This window comes from Salvia miltiorrhiza, chromosome 4 (genome assembly GCF_028751815.1).
Source record: "Salvia miltiorrhiza cultivar Shanhuang (shh) chromosome 4, IMPLAD_Smil_shh, whole genome shotgun sequence".
In the NCBI taxonomy this organism is placed as follows: domain Eukaryota; kingdom Viridiplantae; phylum Streptophyta; class Magnoliopsida; order Lamiales; family Lamiaceae; genus Salvia; species Salvia miltiorrhiza.
In genome coordinates, this window is record NC_080390.1 from 37,723,872 (window position 1) to 37,745,039 (window position 21,168).

The 21,168-nt window shown below is 40.5% G+C and overlaps 2 protein-coding genes and 1 long non-coding RNA gene across 4 annotated transcripts; 1 reads left to right on the forward strand and 2 right to left on the reverse strand.

The window, feature by feature from the left end:
- Nucleotides 1–6,341: 6,341 nt before the first annotated feature.
- On the reverse strand, nt 6,342–7,416 carry LOC131021475 (uncharacterized). The gene is made up of 3 exons (XR_009100958.1): nt 7,090–7,416; nt 6,814–6,941; nt 6,342–6,509 (listed from the first exon to the last, which is right to left on the reverse strand). It is a non-coding gene; the product is annotated as an uncharacterized LOC131021475 (long non-coding RNA).
- A 2,210-nt stretch (nt 7,417–9,626) lies between these two features.
- LOC131021476 (protein RER1A-like) lies at nt 9,627–11,767 on the forward strand. Of its 2 annotated transcripts, XM_057950673.1 has the most exons (4): nt 9,627–10,139; nt 11,073–11,253; nt 11,343–11,410; nt 11,509–11,767. In XM_057950673.1, exons 1-3 carry the CDS (start codon nt 9,769–9,771, stop codon nt 11,394–11,396), a joined length of 606 nt encoding a protein of 201 aa, XP_057806656.1. In that variant the 5' UTR covers nt 9,627–9,768; the 3' UTR covers nt 11,397–11,410; nt 11,509–11,767. The 2 variants fall into 2 exon arrangements, with proteins under 2 accessions (XP_057806656.1, XP_057806655.1); XM_057950672.1 differs by having other exon boundaries at nt 9,637–10,139; nt 11,073–11,767.
- Nucleotides 11,768–14,291: 2,524 nt separating this feature from the next.
- Nucleotides 14,292–15,825, reverse strand: LOC131021477 (cysteine proteinase mucunain-like). The gene is made up of 3 exons (XM_057950674.1): nt 15,306–15,825; nt 14,982–15,217; nt 14,292–14,907 (listed from the first exon to the last, which is right to left on the reverse strand). The coding sequence occupies exons 1-3, from the start codon at nt 15,733–15,735 to the stop codon at nt 14,539–14,541; spliced, it is 1,035 nt and encodes a 344-aa protein (XP_057806657.1). The 5' UTR covers nt 15,736–15,825; the 3' UTR covers nt 14,292–14,538.
- Nucleotides 15,826–21,168: the final 5,343 nt, after the last annotated feature.

The window sequence follows — 21,168 nt, forward strand, 5'->3', positions numbered from 1 at the left end:
CTCGAAACTTTTCCAGGAAGAACATCATGATGATCTAGAGATGGCGGCAATTGAGGGGGTTATTGATCCGGTGGTGGATGACGTTCATAATGGGTTGCTCATTAGAGTGCCTAATGAAGACGAGATCACTGCTGTGGTTTTCGGTATGGAGGCGAGCAGTTCGCCCGGCCCGGATGGTTTTACGGGGAAGTTTTTCCAAACTTGTTGGAGCGTGATTAAAACTGATGTTTGGTGTGCCGTTCAAACGTTTTTTAGAAAATCCTATCTTCCCACTGGCTGCAATGCTAGCGTCATGGTGCTTTTACCTAAAAAGGAGGTGGTCAATTCGGTGATGGATCTCCGCCCTATTGTCCTTTCTAACTTCTTTTATAAGATCATTCCCAAGATCTTAGCCACTCGTCTTAGTATAGTGGCGGCAAAGTATGTAACGAAGAACCAGTTTGGGTTCATTAGTGGTCGCTCGATTCACGACTGCATCATGCTTGGATCGGAGGGAATTAATTGCATGAAAAGGACTTCTGGTGGCCAAAATATGGCGTGCAAAATTGACATAAAAAAGGCTTTCGATACCCTCAGGTGGGATTTTCTCTTGGCTGTTCTGAGAGTTGGCGGCTTTGCTCATCAGTTTATTTCTTGGGTTGAGATTCTACTTCGTTCGGCTAGACTTTCCATCAGATATAATGGTGGTAATCATGGGTACTTTGCGTGTTCTAGAGGGGTGAGGCAGGGAGATCCTTTGTCTCCTATCTTGTTTGGCATTGCAGAAGATGTTATGAGTATGCTGTTTCACAATTGTGTGACTTCCGGTCACCTTACGCCTATGAAGATGGTTCGGGGCTGCCTTTTTCCCACTCATCTTCTTTATGCCGACGATATCCTTGTCTTTTGTAGGGCTTCCGTGGAGAATGCGAAAACCATCAGGAATATTTTGGACTTCTATGGGGGTATGTCTGGTCAAATTTATAGTCCTGAGAAATCCAACATCTTCTTCTCTGATAAAATTTCTTCTGGTTTGCGTCGTGAGATTGAAAGGGAGATCAATTTCAGGAGAGATTCCCTTCCTTTCACGTATTTGGGTGTCCCCCTTTTCTTTGGGCGCATTCGTGCTTCATACCTCAGGAGTATTCATGACCGGATTGTCCAGAAGTTCTCTAAATGGAGGGGTCGTCACCTGTCCATGGCTGGAAGAGTTTGCCTGGTGACGTCGGTCATTCAAAGTTGTCTCACGCACTCTATGATGATTTACAGATGGCCGAAGTCGGTCATCAAAGAGTTCGATGCCAAATGCAGAAATTTCATTTGGTCGGGGGATGCTGATAAACGACATGCTTGCACTGTTGCTTGGGCCAGGATGTGTGCGACTAAGGAGGAGGGTGGCCTTGGGATTCGCTCTTTTTCTACTATGAATAAAAGCTTTCTCATGAAACGAGCTTGGAGCGTTATTAAGGGGCAAGATTTTGGGTTTGACATCATGAGGGCTCGTTATCTTAAAGCGTTTGGTTTTCCAAAAGTGGTTGTCACTCCTTCCTCCGTTTGGATGGGGCTCAGAAGTGAAATTTTGCCACTTATTAGGAATTCTTTTTGTGCTATTGGGAAGGGAGATTTCACCAATTTCTGGACGGATGATTGGCTTGGATACAAGATTGCAGAGAAATGCAGGGTTCCTGGCTATATGCACGAATTTTTTGACCAACTCTGTGGCAGATTTCTACTTTGAGGGAATATGGCACTTCACTCAATCTTTTTTGGACAATTTTCCAGATGTTGTTTGTGATATTCTTCTTTTGCCGGTGGGAGAGAGCGAGGATGTTCGTTATTGGAAACCGTCTTTGCATGGGAATGTCACCTCCGCTTTAGCGTTTTCACATCATTGCCATAGTTTTCCTCGCGTTAGCTGGGGTAAGTGGATTTGGGAGAGTAATATTCCGTCTCGAAGATCTTTGGTTTGTTGGCGCATTCTTCATAACAGGATGCCTACGTTTGATAGGCTTATTAAACATGGTCTCATAATGTCGAATCACTGTGTTTTCTGCTTCAATGATTTCGAATCGATGGATCATATTTTCTGGCAGTGTGCTCGAATTAAACAAGTTTGGCGTGATTTCTTGGGTTGGTTTGATCAAACTTTGGATTTGGATGCGCCGGATATTCATAGCCTTTTAGTTTCTGCTTGGAACAAAAAGTTTAGCTCTCAAGTCGAGTGTTTTTGGAAGGCAGGGATTCTTACTCTGATATGGGTCATCTGGACTCACAGAAATAAATGTATTTTTGAAGACAAGATTTTTAATCCTAAGAGTATCCTTGTTTTTATCAAATCTTCTTTTACAGAGTTGGATAATAATTTCAAAAGTCTTGGCCACATGAGTAACACTTGCTCGGATCTGATTATTCTTCGAAAGATTGGTGTTAGGCCACGGGTGGCTCCCCCGCCTACTTTTGTTAATGTTTATTGGTGGCCTTCGACCACTAACTGGATTAAGGTAAATACTGATGGGTCCGCTTCTGGAGCGTCGGGGCAAATTGCGGCAGGAGGTGTTTTTCGAGACGCTTGTTGTTCGGTCAAAGGGTTGTTTCCATATCAAAGGGGGTCTCGGTTATGCCTTCGAAGCGGAGCTTCTCGGGGTTATTACTAGCCGTGCAAATTGCTAACGCTCGAGGTTGGAATCGTTTGTGGATTGAATCGGACTCTACCTACATTGTGAGGCTGCTGCATTCTAGATCTGCGACAGTGCCTTGGAGATTTGCCGCCTTGTGGGATATGGTTTTGGATACTCTTAAGAGTTTTCAGGTGCATACTACGCATATCTTTAGAGAGGGAAATAAAGTGGCCGACATTCCTTGCGCACAACTCGATGCCGGAAGGGTGGTGGCCGTTTGAGGTTGATATTATTAAAGATGCTACTCGCAGGGACATTTCGACTCATAGCCATCTTCGACGGGTGGTTTAATGATGGCTTCTCAGCCACTGGTCGTAGAGGCACTTTTCTCGAACACTTGGTGGGTTGCTTTTTTCGAGTTCGTGTTCAACGGTTTGACTGTTGATTTGGCTGGTTTTTTGAGAGCAGCGAGTTTTGGTCATAGATACGCTGCTACTTGCTCTTCTAAGAGCGTTGTCATTACTTTTTCGAGTGGTGATGGCTGGGTTTGGTCTTTCGGGGGAATGGAGGTCGAGCTCTCTATTTTTTGGGTTGCTTTGCTTTCACTTGGCTGGTGAGGCAGTGGTCTGGGCCGAGTTATTGGCTTATTTTGGTTGTTTTGAGGGAGTGGCAGGAGCTTCTTCTCAGTTCTGATGAGTTTTTTCTTTGGGGTCTTTCGTCATACAGTTGGGGGTTTGGTTTTGCTGCGGATTTCATGACTGCTGGTTGGTTTTGGTGGGCTGATCTCGGGCTCTTTTTCAGTTCTTGGGTGAGCTCAAGGCTGGGCTGGAGAGTTCGGCCTCTTTTGGTTGCTCCGCCGGAGGGACTTATAAAGATTGGCGTCGAGCTTTTGAGTGCGGTGAGTTTTGGTCGTTGATACACCGTATCTCGCTCTTTTTAGAGCATGCGCTTTTCGATGGGAATGGCTTGAAGCTTCTTCGGTAATTTGCAGCTCATTTTGGTGTTCAAGTAGATTCTTGGTTTGGGTTTTCTTTTGGAGTTTTCGCTCGCTTTTGATTACGACTTTCTTTTCGTTTCATTTTTCTTTGTTTTGTTTCTGTGATGGGTAGCCGAGACGAGCTAGGGACAATGGTTAGGCCGGAGTCTCTGAGGTCGTTTCATTCCGCTCCCTCACAGTTTGTGTTATTTTTTAGTAGACGAGTACTCTTTTTCCTCTTTCTGAGGTTTTAATGAGGCTCGGCCCTTAGTTTGCTTCTCTGTGCTTTCAAGGGTTTAGGTTTTTCTTTTTCCTTTTATAAAATTTTATTTTAATAAGTTCATCAATATATGTTGCCTTGTTCATCAGTATATATGTCTTATTCATTACCATTTTTTTAAATTTCGTTATTCATTAGTATATACTGTCTTGTTCATCAGTATATATGTCTTATTCATTGTACTCAGTGTATGAGTTTAATGTAGAACACGTATGAATTCGCTATGTAAATGTTTGAATTACGAAAATTAAAAATTTCGCTACCTATGAGATTCAAACTCAGGACCATGAACTCATCCAACCAGGTGATGAATCAACCGTAAATCTTCATAATCTAAGGGCTAAAAATAGTTCTTATTTTATATTTTAGAGTTGTTTTTATTTTAGCCTCAAGAATAATTTTCAGCCCTTAGATCATCAAGATTTACGGTTGATTTGTAACCTTGTTGGATGGGTGGGCTACCGTGAGAGCACATCTTAAAATAAGAAATAAGAGCAATTTTCAATGTATGAATTTCATGTAGAACACGTATGAATTCGCTGTATAAAGGCATGAATTGTGAAAATAAATTTTTGCTACCTTTGGGATTCGAACTCAGGACCATAATCTATCCAACAAGGTTACAAATCAACCGTAGATCTTGATGATCTAAGGGCTGAAAGTGATTCTTATTTTATATCTTAAGAAGTGTACTTATTTTAGCCATCTCCTATATATATATATACCGTAAAATACATCAAATTTGTCAATTTTCTGATTTATATCATCAAATTTTTTTTTGCCAGAAAATACATGAATTTATACTTTATTTGTAATTATCCCATCATTTATAATTTCGCCCAAATTAAATATGAGGTGGCATTCGAATTGTCACGTGGCAAGCCAAAATTGCAAATCACACATTGACACCTCTCTCTTTCTCTCTCTCTCTCCTCTCCTCTCTCTCTCTCTCTCTACATCAACTCAGACCCACACAAACACACGCACACTTCCCCAAAACCCCCTCCCCCACCCCAAGACTGTCCGGCTCCCATCCTGCCCCGCCCCACCACTTCCTCCAGCCCGGGTGGAGCCTCCCCCCTTCCCCCAACCCCGTCGCCACCTACTCTCTCCCAACCCGGCGGAGCCTCTCCCTTCCCCCAACCCCACTCCCGCGCGGAGCCGCCCCACTTCCCCCAACCCCACCTTCTCCCTCCCTGCCCGCCGAAGGTTTAATAGAGGAGAGGAGGCGTGTCCCGTCAGTGGCCTTGTTGCCACCGTCTGACTTTAGAAAGAGGGCGGACGGAGGTGGCGTCGTGTATGTCGGAGTTTTCACTAGAAATTTTGGGGAAAATGGTGGCTGGATTTAGGGATCTAGGGTTTGAGAGCCTAGGGCTCGGCGGCGGCGGCTCTGCCGTCGTTCCGACCGAAGCAGAAGAGAGACAAGTGAGGGAGATGGCGATGTGCAGTGGCGGTCGTCGCTTCGCCGGCGGCTGCTGCTTTGGTTGTGTATGTGTGTGCAAAGGAGAGAGAGAGAGAGAGACAGGGGGTGGTTAAGGGATAAGAGAGCGGTAGTGGCGGCAGCGGCAACGACGCTACCATCGCCGGAGAAGGGGAAGGGGTTGTGCGTGTGTGTGTGTGCGTGGGTTTGTGTGTGTGTCTGATAGAGAGAGAGAGAGAGAGAGAGAAAGAGAGAGAGAAATAGAGGGGTTAAGGGATGAGAGGGCGGCGGCGACGACGTCGACGCCGTCGCTGGAGAAGGAAGAAGGGGGTGGGGTTGTGCGTGTGTGTGTGTGTGTGTGCAGTGGGTGTGTATGTGGGTTTGTGTGTGTGTCTGATAGAGAGAGAGAGAGAGAGAGAGAGAGAGAGAGAGAGAGAGAGAGAGAGAGAAAAGTGTGTTTATGTGTGATTTGGCAATTCCGGCAGCCAAGTTGGCAATTCCGGCTGTCACGTTGGTAGCCGCCTCAGATTAATTTGGGCGAAATTATAAATAGTGGAATAATTACAAATAAAATATAAATTCATGTATTTTCCGGCAAAAAAAAAAGATAATGATATAAATCAAAATATAGTTTATTTTCCGGCAATAACCCCTTTTTATAATTTTATAAATATATTATAAAATATAAAATATAGTTTATTTTATCTTCACGCCACCACTGGGTATGAAGGTTCAATTTGCCCAAATGATTTATATTTCTTCTAATAATAAAGTATTCAAAAACAAAAATATTATTTTCCTCTCCAATTTCGAAAAGAAAAACTTTATGTATCCTAATATGAAGTCCGCATATCTATACTAATATTAAAGCAAAGATTTCTAGGGGAATGTGTTTCCCGCCAATGCACACTTTCTTTTATCCACTGAATAACATGAAGAATTTTATCTGCTAGATAATAGGTTGCGGTGCAGTTTGAATTTTGCATCTGTTAACTCAATTTTTACCATCTATAAATAGTAGATATTTAGCTGCTAAATTTTCATTTCCTCTTCTTTCAGATTTGTAGATATTATTCTATCAAATTTTTTCGAAAAATCTTCTGTTATTTTTGTTGAAGAAAGCTTTGTTCTTTTAAAAAAATATTCTTTCAAAAGTCTATTTTTAGATTGTTGTTGAAGTCTAAACTTTCTCTACAGATGAGATTTGAATCTGTCAATGGAGGGCGAATCTCAGATCTGCAACAGCAACAAAAAAGAGCATGAATGAATCTCTCAAATGTATATTCATGATTTATAGGAAACATAGATTGTAGATGTATTTTTGTAATAAGTTGGCATCAAAGATTTTATATTTTTGTATTTTTGCAGTATTTATCAACTGATTCTGTAAATCATTTGCACAACAAAATAGTGCAAATGGGAAAGAACATAACTTAGTAACCTAAAATTTCTTGAAATAAAAGCAACAAAAAAATGCAGAAAATAGAAACAAAATATGCAATTAGTACGAGAATTTCGAAAAGAGAACTCCTCCACACACCTTTTTTTCTTCTTTTCTTCGACAACAGGGGCGCACCTTCTTTTCTTCGACAGCAGGGGCAGTTGCAGCGGCACCTGTAGCACCGCCAGTAGGAGCGCAACTGCGACGAGAGCAGCAACTACAACGACCTGTGATTTTGAAGGTGCGAGGGGCGGCGAGATGGTGGTCACAGCAGCGACAATCAATTAGGGAGTGAAGGGAGTTTGGGTGTTAAGGATTTCAAGTTTTAGGTTTTTTAAATTAGCATTGTAATTGAATAAAATTGAGATAGCAAACCTCGGGTAGCAAAACGAGAGGTAGCAAGGCCGAAAATTACAGATGGAAGGCGTGGAGATGGTGACTGCGGCGGCGGCGTAGCGACGGAGGCGGCGCTGCATATGCAGCCTCGCCGTGCGCGCTGAGTGATAGAAGGGGGTAGACAGGGAGCGAGAGGTGAGACGGAGGAGATGCCTGTGGCGTAGGTCGAAGCGGTGGGGGATGTGTGTGCGTATCTGTGAGATTGAGAGAGTGAGAGATACGAGGAGAGAGAGGAGACCGATTGTATATGAGAGAGAGAGAGAAGAGAGAGTTTTTAGTTTGGGCTTCATTTTACTTATCAAAGTTGGGCCATTTTTTTTAATTTGAGACATGGTCTTTAAAAGAAAAGAACAATGTTGAATTGTCGATGAAGAAAAAAAAAACAATGCAGTTGAAGAAATAAGAAAAGAGGAAGAAGCGACGGTGACTTATTGTTTATTTATTTTTGTTTGTAATCTAAAAGAGTTGTTTGTTAAATGTAATTAATTTTATAAAATATTGGATATTGGTTTGTGTAAGTTTGGGCTTCTTCTTCTTTTTTTAATAAATAGTTTGGACTTAATTTTTTTATTATCAACAATAATTTACTCTTTCGACTCATTTAATCCAATTAAAGATTAAAAATGCTTACAATTCATTTAATCCAGTTAAAGATTAAAAATTATCATGTCAAATATTGATTGTTGATTCCTAAAAAGAAAACAGATAAATATTAAATTAACCATTTTGCTTATTGATTATGAACACAAAAATAAAAATATAATAATTTTAGCCATTATTATTATTTAAAATTCCCTTTCATAAATATATCAATATATGTATATATATTTAATATTAACAAAAAAATCTAAAAGTTTGAAAGATTTTTAAAATCTAAAATTAATCTTTAACAAAAGTTTAAAATTTGTTAAACCAATGAAAACCCTAAAAACCTCCCCGACCTTAAACTTTCGTCATTGTTATTGTAGTGCTTCTTGCTCTCATCACCGCAGCTTCTTCAAGTTGAGTCACCGTCTTGGGCTATCACACCCGATCGCGATTCGCCGCTGCATAGCTCCTCACTCATGCCATAATCACCCTAGAATTGTTTTTTTCAATATGATTATTTTGGGGGTTACTGGTGTTCATTTTCTTTTTTAGTTTTGGATAAGAATAAAAATAAAAAGGAGCACGAAAAATTAAACAAACAAGAAGAAACTGATAGTAGAAGAAGAAGAAATGGATGGAATATTTTCACTGAACTTTTAGATTTATGTGATTCTCCTAGATTCACATATCCAATAATTCGATAATTATATTGGATTACAAATAAACATATTTAACTTAAAAATCCAATCAACTTTTTAGCAATCAAATCATCAAACTTCATGTAACACAAAGCTCTTCTGGTTAAAGGGGAAAAAACTTAGTTATGTCTTATGTAATGATGATTAATATTACCATTTAAGTTCCAATGTTGATCCAGTTTTCATTAGTTATGTCTTATGTAATGATGATTAATAAAAGTTTTGGTCAATATGTATCATGGGTTACTAATTGTCGAGGTTTGAAAATTCTAATATATAGAGACGAGGATTAAAATTGTACGTATACTAAGAATGTTTTTCATAGGGAAGTCTTCCAAAATGTTAGATGTAAGTATTTTAGATAAATTACAAAAAAAAAATCCAACCATTTAAAACAACAATTTTGATGGGTCCTTTATCCGCTCAATTATTAATTATTAAAACACATACTTTCAAATTGCACTGTAATTTTCATGAATAGAAAGAGTATTTTATTATATATATAATATGTTTTTTACATCATTATATATATATATATATACATATATTTATATATTGATTATTTGTGTATACAAAATTTTATATATTTACAGACTGTGCATCGCACGGGTACAATAAAATCTCGAGAGGTGTCGACAATCAAGAACGCACGTTCCGCCAAATGGGGATGAACGAGACCACCAAGTCTCCCGCAAAATCAGTGAACCCAAACGAACTTAGAAGGCTCGAGGTGGAGAAACACAGCAAACGAATGCACGGGTGCTCGAGAACTCATCAGAAAGGCGAGCACCAAGAATAAGAAAATGGGTCGATATCCAACAAACATAGGCAGCATGAGAACAGGTCGGAAAAGGGGTCGATATCCAATAAAATGGATATTTTATTCCATTCACAGTCAATATTCACAACAAAACACTACTATTTAACACATCAACTTTGTTTTGTCTCATTTTCCATTCAATTTTAGAGGATCTCTCTCTCTCTCTCTCTCTCTCTCTCTCTCTCTCTCTTTTTCCTTTATATATATCTCGCAATAATTTATTAAAACTTATGTCTCAAACTACACTGTAATTTTTGTGAATGAAAATATTATTTTATTATGTATGTATATATATATACATATATATTGTATTTATCTTTTTATATTATTTATATGTTTATGTATTAATTATTCATATATGCAAAGTTTTATATATTTACATACCGTGCGAAGCACGGGTATAACACTAGTTTTCGTATAAAAGCATGTTTATACATCCTTTGCGTATGCAGTCTTTTTTTTTTTTTTTTTTTTTTTTGAGAACCCTTGGCAGACTTGATATAGTAGCAGTAGTCTAACAATTATCACTAACCAAACGACAAACAATTGACAATGGAACCCAGCGCCGACGGTTCCACCACCACGACCACGGCGAGTCCCGCCCCGGCCTCTTCCGCCGCGGCCGCCATCTCGCAGTGGAAATTCGCGGTATCACAGCGGTTCCAGCACTTCCTAGACAAGTCAACACCGTACTTGCTCTACCGTTGGATCGCGTTTCTCTGCATCGCATTGATCTATGGAGTCCGGGTGTACCTGGTCCAGGGATTCTACGTGGTTTCTTATGCCCTCGGCATCTACTTGCTCAATTTGTTCGTCGGCTTCCTTTCGCCGCAGGACGACCCCGAATTCGACGCCACGCTCCCTATTCGGAGCTCCGAAGAGTTCCGCCCCTTCGTCCGCCGCCTCCCCGAATTTAAATTCTGGTTCGCCGCTTTTGTATCTCTTCTCTCAATTTTCGAATTATAGCTTTTTGATTTGAAATCGGCGAATTCTCAATTAAAAAAAAATGCTTGGATTCCTAATGCGCTCACTTGAGATTGCTTGCCGACATTATAATGCTCAATCCCTACCCTAATGGTTCTTAATTTTTGCTGAATTAATACTCCCTCTTAATATTGCAATGTTACACGGCCAAAAACAATTCATTGCAATACTGGAAGTAACGAGAATCTGCGAGTGCTATTATATATTTGTCGTTTTGGATTTGAAATTTATGCAAACTGTATATTTTCAAAATTTCAAGATCTTTTCTGTAGGTTTTCTTTCAAATCTTAAAATTTCGTGTTCAACTTGAAGTAATATATGTACTGAGAGATGGTCCAAAGTTAATACTGTGATAATGTTGTGGGTTTTGTTGTTAGCTGATCTTACCCAATTCTAGTGGTGAGTAAAAATGGTATCTGAAAGTTAATTGGTGATCAAATCGTTTGTTGCCTGAATGTTGATCGATTGACACTATCTGGAACAAGCTAATTCTGAGAGTATGCAGTGCCAATGAATAGACTTGAGTCATATTCTATGTTAAACTTTAATGCTAAATGCATGATCAAGAAAATCAGATGGTCGTAAATGTATCGTGAGGTTATCCATTAGGTTTTTTGATAGAACAAACTTTGAGGATGAAGAATCTGGTGAGGGTTGAGCTTGTTGTGTTTTAACTAGGTTTGTTGCTAGTTTCCGACTCTTTGATGCCTAATTCAAGCGTTAATTTGTTCACTTTTGGTCTTCATTCTGAGATTATGTCATGTGGTATGATAGAAATGCTACTTTTTTCTTCTTCACTTTTGGTCTTCATTCTGAAAGCATGCCAAACAATTTTCGACATGATTGAAATGCTACTTTTATCTTCTTTCCAGGTATTCAATCACCAAAGCCTTCTGCATTGCTTTCGTGCTGACATTCTTCAGCGTATTTGATGTACCTGTGTTTTGGCCGATACTTCTCTTCTACTGGGTCATGCTGTGCACACTAATGCTAAGGCGACAGATACTTCATATGATGAAATATAAATATGTTCCATTTACTTTCGGGAAGCAGGTAATCTGCAAATGTCATTGCCTGCATTTTCTGCATTGCTTGAGATGCCTTTTGTCTTCAACATAAGATTTGTCCATTGTTCCTTTCAGCGGTATAGTGGAAAGAGAGAATCCTCTCCGGAGAGAGAAAGCTTGCATCCCTAGTTGAAAATTCGCGGGTGAAGTGTAACTCTTACTTTCGTGACGTTAACCTGCAAGTTTTCCTATTAAATACTCTGTTATCTCAGTTTCTAATTCTTTGATTTTGTCTCCTCAGGAAATGTTTGGCTTCCACCAGCTGATCGAAGCCTTCCTTGCTCGGCTGCAGAGAGCCTTTCTTCACAGGGGGGAAATTGTATGCCGGAATGCAGATATTTGATCTGACTAGGAAAGTTTGAAATGTTAAAACCAGCAATGAGTTGGTTGATGTGACATAGAGTTTAGATGTTGAATAGACTAATGAAGAAATATTTCACTTCATGTTGGAGTTATGCAGAATTTGATATCTTATATATACATAAATAAATTTATAAGCAGTGACTCGAGATGAACCCTTACAGCATCAGGGGTACTTGCTGTTGAATCATTTAGTACTATCATGTATTATTTTCGTAGTAAGTATTTCACTCGTTGAAATAGATCCGGCAATTGCTACAGTGATTATAGATCACTGCAGCTCCTTGCAGAAAACTTAAATGGTGCGTGTTTCAAAAGCAACGTTTTGATTTCTCTTCAATTTCAGCCCCAAGGGCTTCTGTTGTACCACCGTTTTTATCTGGGAAAATGAGCATCTTGCAGTAGAGAGTCAGGGTGGGCTCTTAACTGGTGGCCCCACCCATTAAGAGCCGACTTTTCATAATGGGAGAACTTTCTATTTGATTCTTTAATTTTATTTTCTATTATTAATAGTGTTGAATACATCAGTTAAGAAGTGATTTTCTTCCTTAAAAAAAGTGATTTTTTGATGTGAAATATAGTAGTAGGGATATTATGGAAACAAAAAAGGATTACAAGGATTTATTGAAATAAACTTGTAAAGTATAATAAACTTGTAAAGTATAGAGACTTAAAAGATGTGTTTTGCCTTTTTATTTTGAATGATTGAAATCACCGGAAGTATGTGTAGTATCAACCAGGGGTGTAAATTCGGGTTGCGGGTATCGGGTATACCCTCACCCGTCCCGATACTCGCGCGGGTATCGGGTACCCGATACTCGCAAAATCAAAGAAGAGGGTCGGGTGCGGGTATTGTTTTCCCAAAAATTACGGGTATCGGGTACCCTCGGGGTACCTGCATACTCGCATGTATTTTTTTAATTAAATGAATAATTTTTATAATTATTAATTAATTTTTAGGAAATATGAAAATAACTCCCTAAGCCCTAGTCAATTCACAACTCAAATTTTCTTCGTCACAGGTTTTATGGATAATCGATGAAATAGAAAGGATATTTTCAGATTTTTTTCTAAAATGAGGAACAAAATACCCGCGGTAAAGAGGGTACCCGCACATTGCGGAACAAGAATACCCTCCGGCGGGACAAAATACCCTCCAACGGGATAAAAATCACCCGCAAAATTAAAAACAATCAAGAACTTGCGGGAAATTAAGGTACCCTCATACCTGCAGCGGGTATTCGGGTACCCGCAGCATGTAGGCGGAACGGGTGAGGGTGGGAATTTCGAACGATTTTGTCCCGCGGATACCCAAATTTACACCCCTAAGTATCGACATGAGCTTTGTAGCTTAATGTATTCCCACCCTTCATAAGAGTGAGAGATTAGGATACAATCTCATTCTCATATGCCCAACTATAAAATAAGTTGGTTCAATATTGAATTCACTTACACGGTTTGTAAGTGTTAATTTTTCTTTTCTGTTGTCATTCAATCAAAAATAGTATTCCTCCTGTTCTATTAAATATAATTTGTATTTTATTTTGGACTGTCTCATTATAAATAACATGTTTCCATAAATAGCAAAATTTAATCCTCAAAAAATGTAGGTCCTATTACTTTTAGCCTATTTACACATTCTTTTTAGTTTACGTGTCCAAAATTTTTGAATCACTTATAACGAGACGAAGGGAGTATCAATCATCTCTAATTTTTGTAGATTTGATAATATTTAATAAAATACAATAACCGGATATGAACATGTTGTGCACAAAAACAAGGTGAATTTGATATTTTTTATTTTTTAAAAAAAAATTATTTATTTTCTTCCTATTTGAATACGCCGCACCCTTGCACATCAGGTGATCTTTTTTCAAATGCGAATGCATACAAAGTTAATGAATTATTGTCAAGTCTTATCGAGTTTAGATCAACCCCAATAAAGGTACTGAGTTTAATGTGTCAATTTTGATTCATATTTAGGTCAATTGTTAACATAAATATATAATATATTATTGTTTTATATTTGTCTCCTTGAGCCAATCTCTATTTTGCATTTTCTTTAGATTTAAAACTAAATTTGTTTGTGTAAAATCATAATTATGCATATTAACAATGTTATTATAAACTTTGTGATTTTAAGTCAAATTTTAACCATATCGTTTCATTAGCGTGTATGTATCATATCTAGATCGAGCATATTCTTAATAGGTTAAGTAATTATCAAATTGTTATCGGAGTCGCACGATTTGTTAATTACTACTCCCTCCGTCCACAATTTAAAGCCCTACTTCCCCTTAAATTTTTGTTCACAATTTAAAGCCCTATTCTGCTTTTTGTACCTTTTTACCCTCCCTCTTTATTTAAAATTACTACCATTTGCAACTAATGGACCCACCTTACAACACCTTTATTATTTTTATATTCTATATTTATTACATTTTATCACTAGTGGACCCACCACACAACACCTTTAACACTTTAGTCAACTACTTTATCACTTTAGTCAACTACCATTTAATTTCATCCACATCACCATTTTCAGCTTTCTTAATCTCCGTGCCCACATCAAAGTGGGGCTTTAAATTGTGGACGGAGGGAGTATATCTTTTAGAATAGAGGAGCATCCCAACAATTCTGATACGAAAATAGAGAAACAACACATAACTCGTCGAGATCTTCCCATCTCGAAATCAAAGGAAACTAGTTTTGAAATAGAAAAACAGAGTAGCTCTGAGGAACAAGAAGCAAACATGAAATTGGAAAAACATGTATCTACAGATAAATCGGCACCAAACCAAAGCAAACAAGGAAAATCCCAGATAACAACATCCAACAATTGATAAGCAGAAACTAATAAAAGAGTGGTCCTGAAGTGAAGATTGTGGATCTTGAAAAGGGGTGAAGCCATTCACTGAGAGGCATAGCCAGGAGTCTTGGTTGGATAAGAAGCAATCATAGCAATCCCACATTTCCCATTTGGAGCAGCCACATTGCGTTGCAGCCTGAAGTAGCCATCTTCCCCCCAACTAGTCCCCCATGAGTTCCTCACGATCCAATAATCCTGCCCCCTCTCCGTGCCATACCCGACCACCACCACGCCGTGGTCTAGCTCCGTCCCACATCCGCCGCTGAACACGCCCGAGGAATAGAGTTGGAGGGCCCTGCCCGAGGCCTCAATGGCGACGCTAACGGGTTGATGAGCCACGGCCTTCTGCAGGGCCTTCTCATTCTTCGGCACGTCCTCGTACCCGTCTATGCTCACAACCTTGGAGTTCCTCTGTAAGAATTTCCAGAAGATGAATATCAGTTGGGTAATTTTATAAGTTGCTTTTATGGAAAATGGAGTTTTACCCTATTGAGATCGCATTGGGCATCGACGCCCCTGTAAGGATAATCATCTTCGGTGTCTATGCCGCCGTTGGAGATGATGAACTGGAAGGCGTAATCCATGAGGCCGCCGTTGCAGCCGGCGTTTTGGGTCCTGTCGCAGTCCACCAGCTCTTGCTCCGACAGAGTTATCATCTCCCCTGTAACAATCTTGTTTATGGCTTCCACTGCAGCAACACTCGAGAAAGCCCAGCAGCTCCCTGATATATGCATGGCATAATCCACTCACAAACAACAACAACAAAGAAAAGTAGAAGAAAAAAGAAAAGAAAAGAAAAGGAAACTAACCGCAAGTCCCCTGATTCTTGATGGGAGCAACAGCACCTCTCTTCCTCCAGTCAACGGATTCCGGAAGCCGATCGCCGGCACGGAAAAGGTAGCGGGGGCTGGCGTTCTTGGACTTGACGAAACGGCGTTGGGCGTCGATCCTGGTGGCCAGGTAGATGGACCTGTACTCGTCATTAGTGAGATCGGCAAACTGGTTCAAACCCACCTTGTAGCTCCGGTTCGCCGTGTTGTGTTCGTCGATGAACTTCAAGTTATCCTTAAACACGTCGAACCTTCTGTCCTTCTCTCCGATTCCGTTGTACGCTTTGCCGTGCCTCGCCAACCACTCCTCGTACAGCCCCTTCACCTGCTCGTCGCTTCGCACTGTTGCTTGCGTGGTTGAAGCAGCGGCCAAGCTGAAGATGAAAAGGGCCGCGATGAGCATTGGCATGGCTGAGGAAGGGAGACAAGCTCAAGCTGGGATGCTAGTTGATGAGATGAGGTTTGTTTGTTGCTTAGGCTTGAAGAGGATGGAGATGCGGCGGGGCTTTTATAGGCCTAAACCTTAATAAAATATTGCTTCGTCTGTTGTAAAGGAATCGGACTAGATTCATTTTTCACAGGATTTTACACATTTTGTTACTTAGTTCCACAGCAAGCTTTTTTCTATTTTTATTTTCCTTCTTTTTTAGATTCACAACTACACATATTCACTTACGTATCCTAACCCATTTAAATTAGGGTTAACATGCAAAAATGCCCCAGTTCTTAAGTTGTAGATGAAAAATGCCCTTCCTTATAAAACAAGGCATTTCATACCCTAATTGACAACCATACCCCTAAGCTATTTCCACTCTTTGTCTTACTATGTCCAGAATTGTTTTGGTTTTGGATAAATAGGCAATGGAAAAATTCTCTTTATTTCCCCTCTCTAACCTAATTAAGCTTGACTAGTATATCGGCTGGAAACTTTCCTCGTGCCCGATAGGTTACTTCGGTAAACTGGGTCTGGACTGTGAGACAACGCCACGTACTGTTGAGCAAAAAATGATTAAAATTGGAAATTGTTCAAATTGATCCCGCGCTTCTCAAAATGGTATCAGAGCGGGTTTTTATAGAGGAATTATATAATTTTTAGTTTATTTTATTATTAACCCATGTGGGAGGAGACTCCATTTAAAGTTTATGGATCCGGACGAGTGTCCGAGATGTGTACACTACAGGAACTCTCTCCAAAATTTGGAGTTTGAAATGGGTCGCTTAATTGGCGACCTTAGATGGAACAATCGAGCCCTCGTTACCAATCTAAGGCGAGGAGGAGATATCGAGCTTATTCGCGATATCATCGCGAGTATCCAGTTCTACCACGAGAACCTCATGAGAATGGCCGCAGCCAGAGCGACCATTGAACAAAACATGGAGGATGCCCATTGGTCTCACTACTAATGGACCCAAAAGACAAGGCAAGTGTAGCTTTTCCAGGCTACCAAAAGATCGAGCCGAGCTCTTCCGACAACGTCAACTTGCGGGAGATCCAAAAGACGGTGGAATACTATGGCGTTAAGCTGTACAATCTACCGATGGAGCTGAACAAAATATCACTCAAACAAGAGGAAATATTAACCCTCTTGCGTGATATCCAGAAAAGGATGAAGGAAATCGAAAGGCGAAAACCATGTTCCGGGAAAATTCGGAAGCAATGGTCCAACGACCCGACGAATTCCCCTATATTTGATGCAGCACCCAAAGAGTTGCAGCCGAAGGATATAATCCGAATCATGAAAGGCAAATATCATGAATAGCCTTGACAGAATCGGATTAGAAGATTTACAGGAGTTAGCAGAATCCTTTGCTAACCTCAACATGGTTGATCTAAAGATGAACCAAGGAGATGAGGTGCCCAAACCCGAGCACCAAGAAGAAAGTTCGTCAAAAAGGGGTGGGGCTTCAGATGATGCCAGCCATTACCAGCGAACCAGAAGACGCAGGCCACAGATGCGGGATACTCCTGTAGGAAAGGCCACACTTGAACCAATCCATCCCTATGGATTGATTCTCAACATCGACGAAGCCAGCTTCAAAGATTGGGAGGATCTGATCGACGAGTGGGCTTCATCATTAAATATCGTAGTCACCACAATAGAGTACGATAAAAAGGAGTTTGCCAAAATCTTCGAAGCAAGTCTGGCAGGAATGGCAAAACAATACTGGGATAAAATCGACATCTCAGCAAGGGAAGAACTGTTTACTAGCACGAAACCTTATGACATCATTAAGGAGGCTACTAAACAGATTAAAATCCATTTTTTGGGAATGGGTTTTTTCGAAGGATCCGCAGAGGAAAAACGCAAGAAATATCATCAGGCACTCTACAATCTAAGATTAATGGTGCTAGAGCCAAAAGCTCTTGATGAATTTCTACGTCTTTATACCCTATATGTTCATATGGGGGTTGTTGATGCTCAAACCGCCAAGGACCTCTTTTTCACAAAGTTCCCAAGTCCATGGAGGGAGATGCTCATCAACGAGTACGTGTCACCAGGAGAATATCCACTTGATAGTGCATCAAGAAGGATGTCATATGTTCACAAGAAGCTGTCCGAATGGTGCCAGAAGGCGGCGGACCTAAGGAATCTCAAGAAATTGAGGAGACTCAACAAGAAATCTCCATTGATGTGCGACAACATTGATCTTCCAACAGAGATTGGTGCTGAGTTGCTATATCAAAGAAGGAGCAAAAAGAAACATAGGTACCAACCCTATGAAAGAAAGTCCAGGAAGAATTCTTGGAAGCCAAGAACTATGTGGACCAGACAGAAGGCACGCTCCTACAAGTCAGGCCAACGGAGCGGACCATCCAGAAACCGATTCTCAAATCAAAAGAGAATCCCGGCGAGGAAAACTTTCAGGCGCACTCAAGCTAAAGCAAATGAAAGTTTCAGGGATTGCAACTGCTGGTCGTGTGGTGCGAAGGGGCATATTTCAACCAATTGCCCAGACAACGAGAAAAGGGAGATAAGAAGATTCGAATCCACACCGGATATCGAAGACGCTATCTTCTACCAGAAGTTGATACCCGTGTATCAATTCGAAGATATATCCTCTGATGAGAGTATATATGAACAAGAAGAGGTATTTAGTTCTGAAGATTCGGAGATGACCGATGAATCAACCAGAGACGAGTCAGACTAAAGAGGAGCACGAGATCCACCACACCCAGAAGGAGGATCAGAATGGATTTACCAGCCATTTCCTGATTCCACAAAAAGAAGTGGTGAAGCAGCTCGTGAAAAAACTCAAGAGGGAAACCGAAGAGGTTCAAACCTACCAAGGGTTTTCCAATGGAAGATTGAATCGAGTTTTAAATAGCTTGATTCCAACCAAAAGGAAGCATCATGTCTATTTTGGCGTCACAAGCCAAGAAACGGCGCTTCCAATTGAGATCACAAGCAACCAGGTGGAAATCCAGCTGGTTCCGGCCGAAGATATTAGGAAGGATCTCAAGAAAATGAAGCCAGAAGTTGCAAGTACGATGAAATGGATTCATATTGGAGCAATTCAGTTGGTACTCAAATCTTCCCTTTTTCCAGGGACAGACCAACCAATTGACGTCGCACTGTGCGATAAAAGAGTCAGAGATACCAGAGAATCAGTTATTGGAGCTTTTTCGGGCAATCTCTATGCCAAGAAGATTATAACCGAGTTCTACCCACAGATCGCTTATAATCTACAGGATTCATCCTTCAGCCGAGCCCTGACTCTCTATCAGGACTACAAAAAGAAGGAGTACATGACAGATGGAAACAGGCCATACTCACTGACTTATCAAGTCTCGTATGCCCTATCAAATTCCCATCATACGGAGTTATTTCTGGGAAAAGAATTTATTGAAATTCCAGAAATATTCAAAGAAGTAGCCAAGGCAGCCCCTCCAAACCGAGTAGAAATTCCCCAAATCAGGGAAATTGACATCGATGTTGGAGACAAGCCGGTGCTTAGCCATACCCAGAGTCTCAGACTGGGGGCACCAAGGCTATCATTTCAAGGAAATAGGCTAACTTCAGGGCCTATCACAAGGAGCTTCTCTCATTCATATGAGAGAAGGGCGATCCAGGAAACACCAGTTCCGGACATGAGGGTTAAGCTCAAATGTCCCGAAGGATGGAGACAGGTTTCCACAAGAATCGATACAACCAACAAGGAAAACCAGTTTCCTTGCAGTTCGTTGTATTATTTGGCGAATCCAGGAGACAACCGATATATCGGAACTCTAAAGGTTGGAGATTTTGAAATCCAGACCGAAGGCCAAGCCGGACAAGAAGCGGATGTCCTAATCTTAGGATGAGATTTCCTTGACAAATATAAACCATGGTCAGGGAAATCAGGAGGAATGGAGATCACCATTGGACGCCAAAAAGTGATGATCCAATGACAAGTCCGTTCTCGATATACATCTCTATAGGGATGTTATACGAAAAGTACAAAGCAGAATATTTTGCTGCTTATGTGGATTCAGGAGCAGGAATCTGTACAGCAAAACGAGGAGTCTTTCCAGCGGAAGTGGAAGAAGATCTACCTCGAATTGCAGGAAGGGATTTCTCCAAAAAGATTTTGCTCTTATCAAAAGGAGTAAAACAGACAGAAATATTGATCGGAGGAGCAGGACAGACACCTTGGTACAAGGTCAAGACTCCACCAATATATTTCCATGATACCGGAGCAGATATATTATTCGGAAATAATTTTCTGCAAAGTTTCAAGAGGTACATACAAGACAATGAGGCCAGGAGGCTAGTGTTCACAACCAATTGTGACCACAAGATCATTGTGCAAAGGCTTCAAGGAGCTTTTCATCGTTCGATGCCAATCAAATTCCGCAGCAAGCGTGGTGATGATGGCAGACTCCGGAGACCCCAAATGAAGGATCAAAGGAGATTCGGAGAAGTTTTGCTCAAATGCAGAACTGAGGGATTCCCAGATCTCTCCGAGGAAGAAATTCAAATCCTCAAAGTATCCCTGATATCACACAAAGATATCAAGGAAGAAGAACAGGTGTCTATTGCTGACGTCAAAAGGAGAATCCAGAAGTGTTATCACGAGGATCCTTTGGCATGGTGGGACAAGAACCAGCTCAGAGCAACCCTGAAAGTTAAAACTGGAAAGGAGCATGAGTTTGTTAGGTTCAGACCTATCCTGATGAACCCTCAAGATCAACAGGATATGATGAGTATAATCAAGGAGCATCTTGATTTAAAACTTATCGAAGATGGAAGATCACCCTACAGCAGTCCTGGATTTCTGGTAAGAAATCATGGGGAGATCAAGCGAGGAAAACCAAGATTGGTCATTAATTATAAAGGGATTAATGACATTCTTGAATTTGATGGATATTTCATCCCAAGCAGAGAACACCTTATCAACTGCATCAGAAGTGCAAGGGTATTCTCAAAGTTCGATTGCAAATCAGGCTTCTACCAGATTCGCATGGATGAAGGGAGTAAGAAGTTTACGGCCTTCTCAACTCCACAAGGACATTATGTCTGGAATGTCATGCCAATGGGGTTAGCCAACGCGCCTCAGATATTCCAAAGGAAGATGGATAATCTATTTAAGGATTATTCTTCGTTTATGTTTGTTTATATTGATGACATCCTTATTGCATCAAAAAACATTCATGAACATGTCAGGCATCTGGAGATTTTTGCCGATGTTTGCCAACAAGAAGGACTCGTGCTGTCAGAAAAGAAGGCAGTCATAGCCACCCAAAAGATGGAGTTTCTGGGGATAGAGATCGACGAATCTGGGATCATTCTACAAGATCATATTGTGGAAAAGGTCCAAAATTTTCCAGAAGATCTCAAGGAAAAGAAGCAGCTCCAGAGCT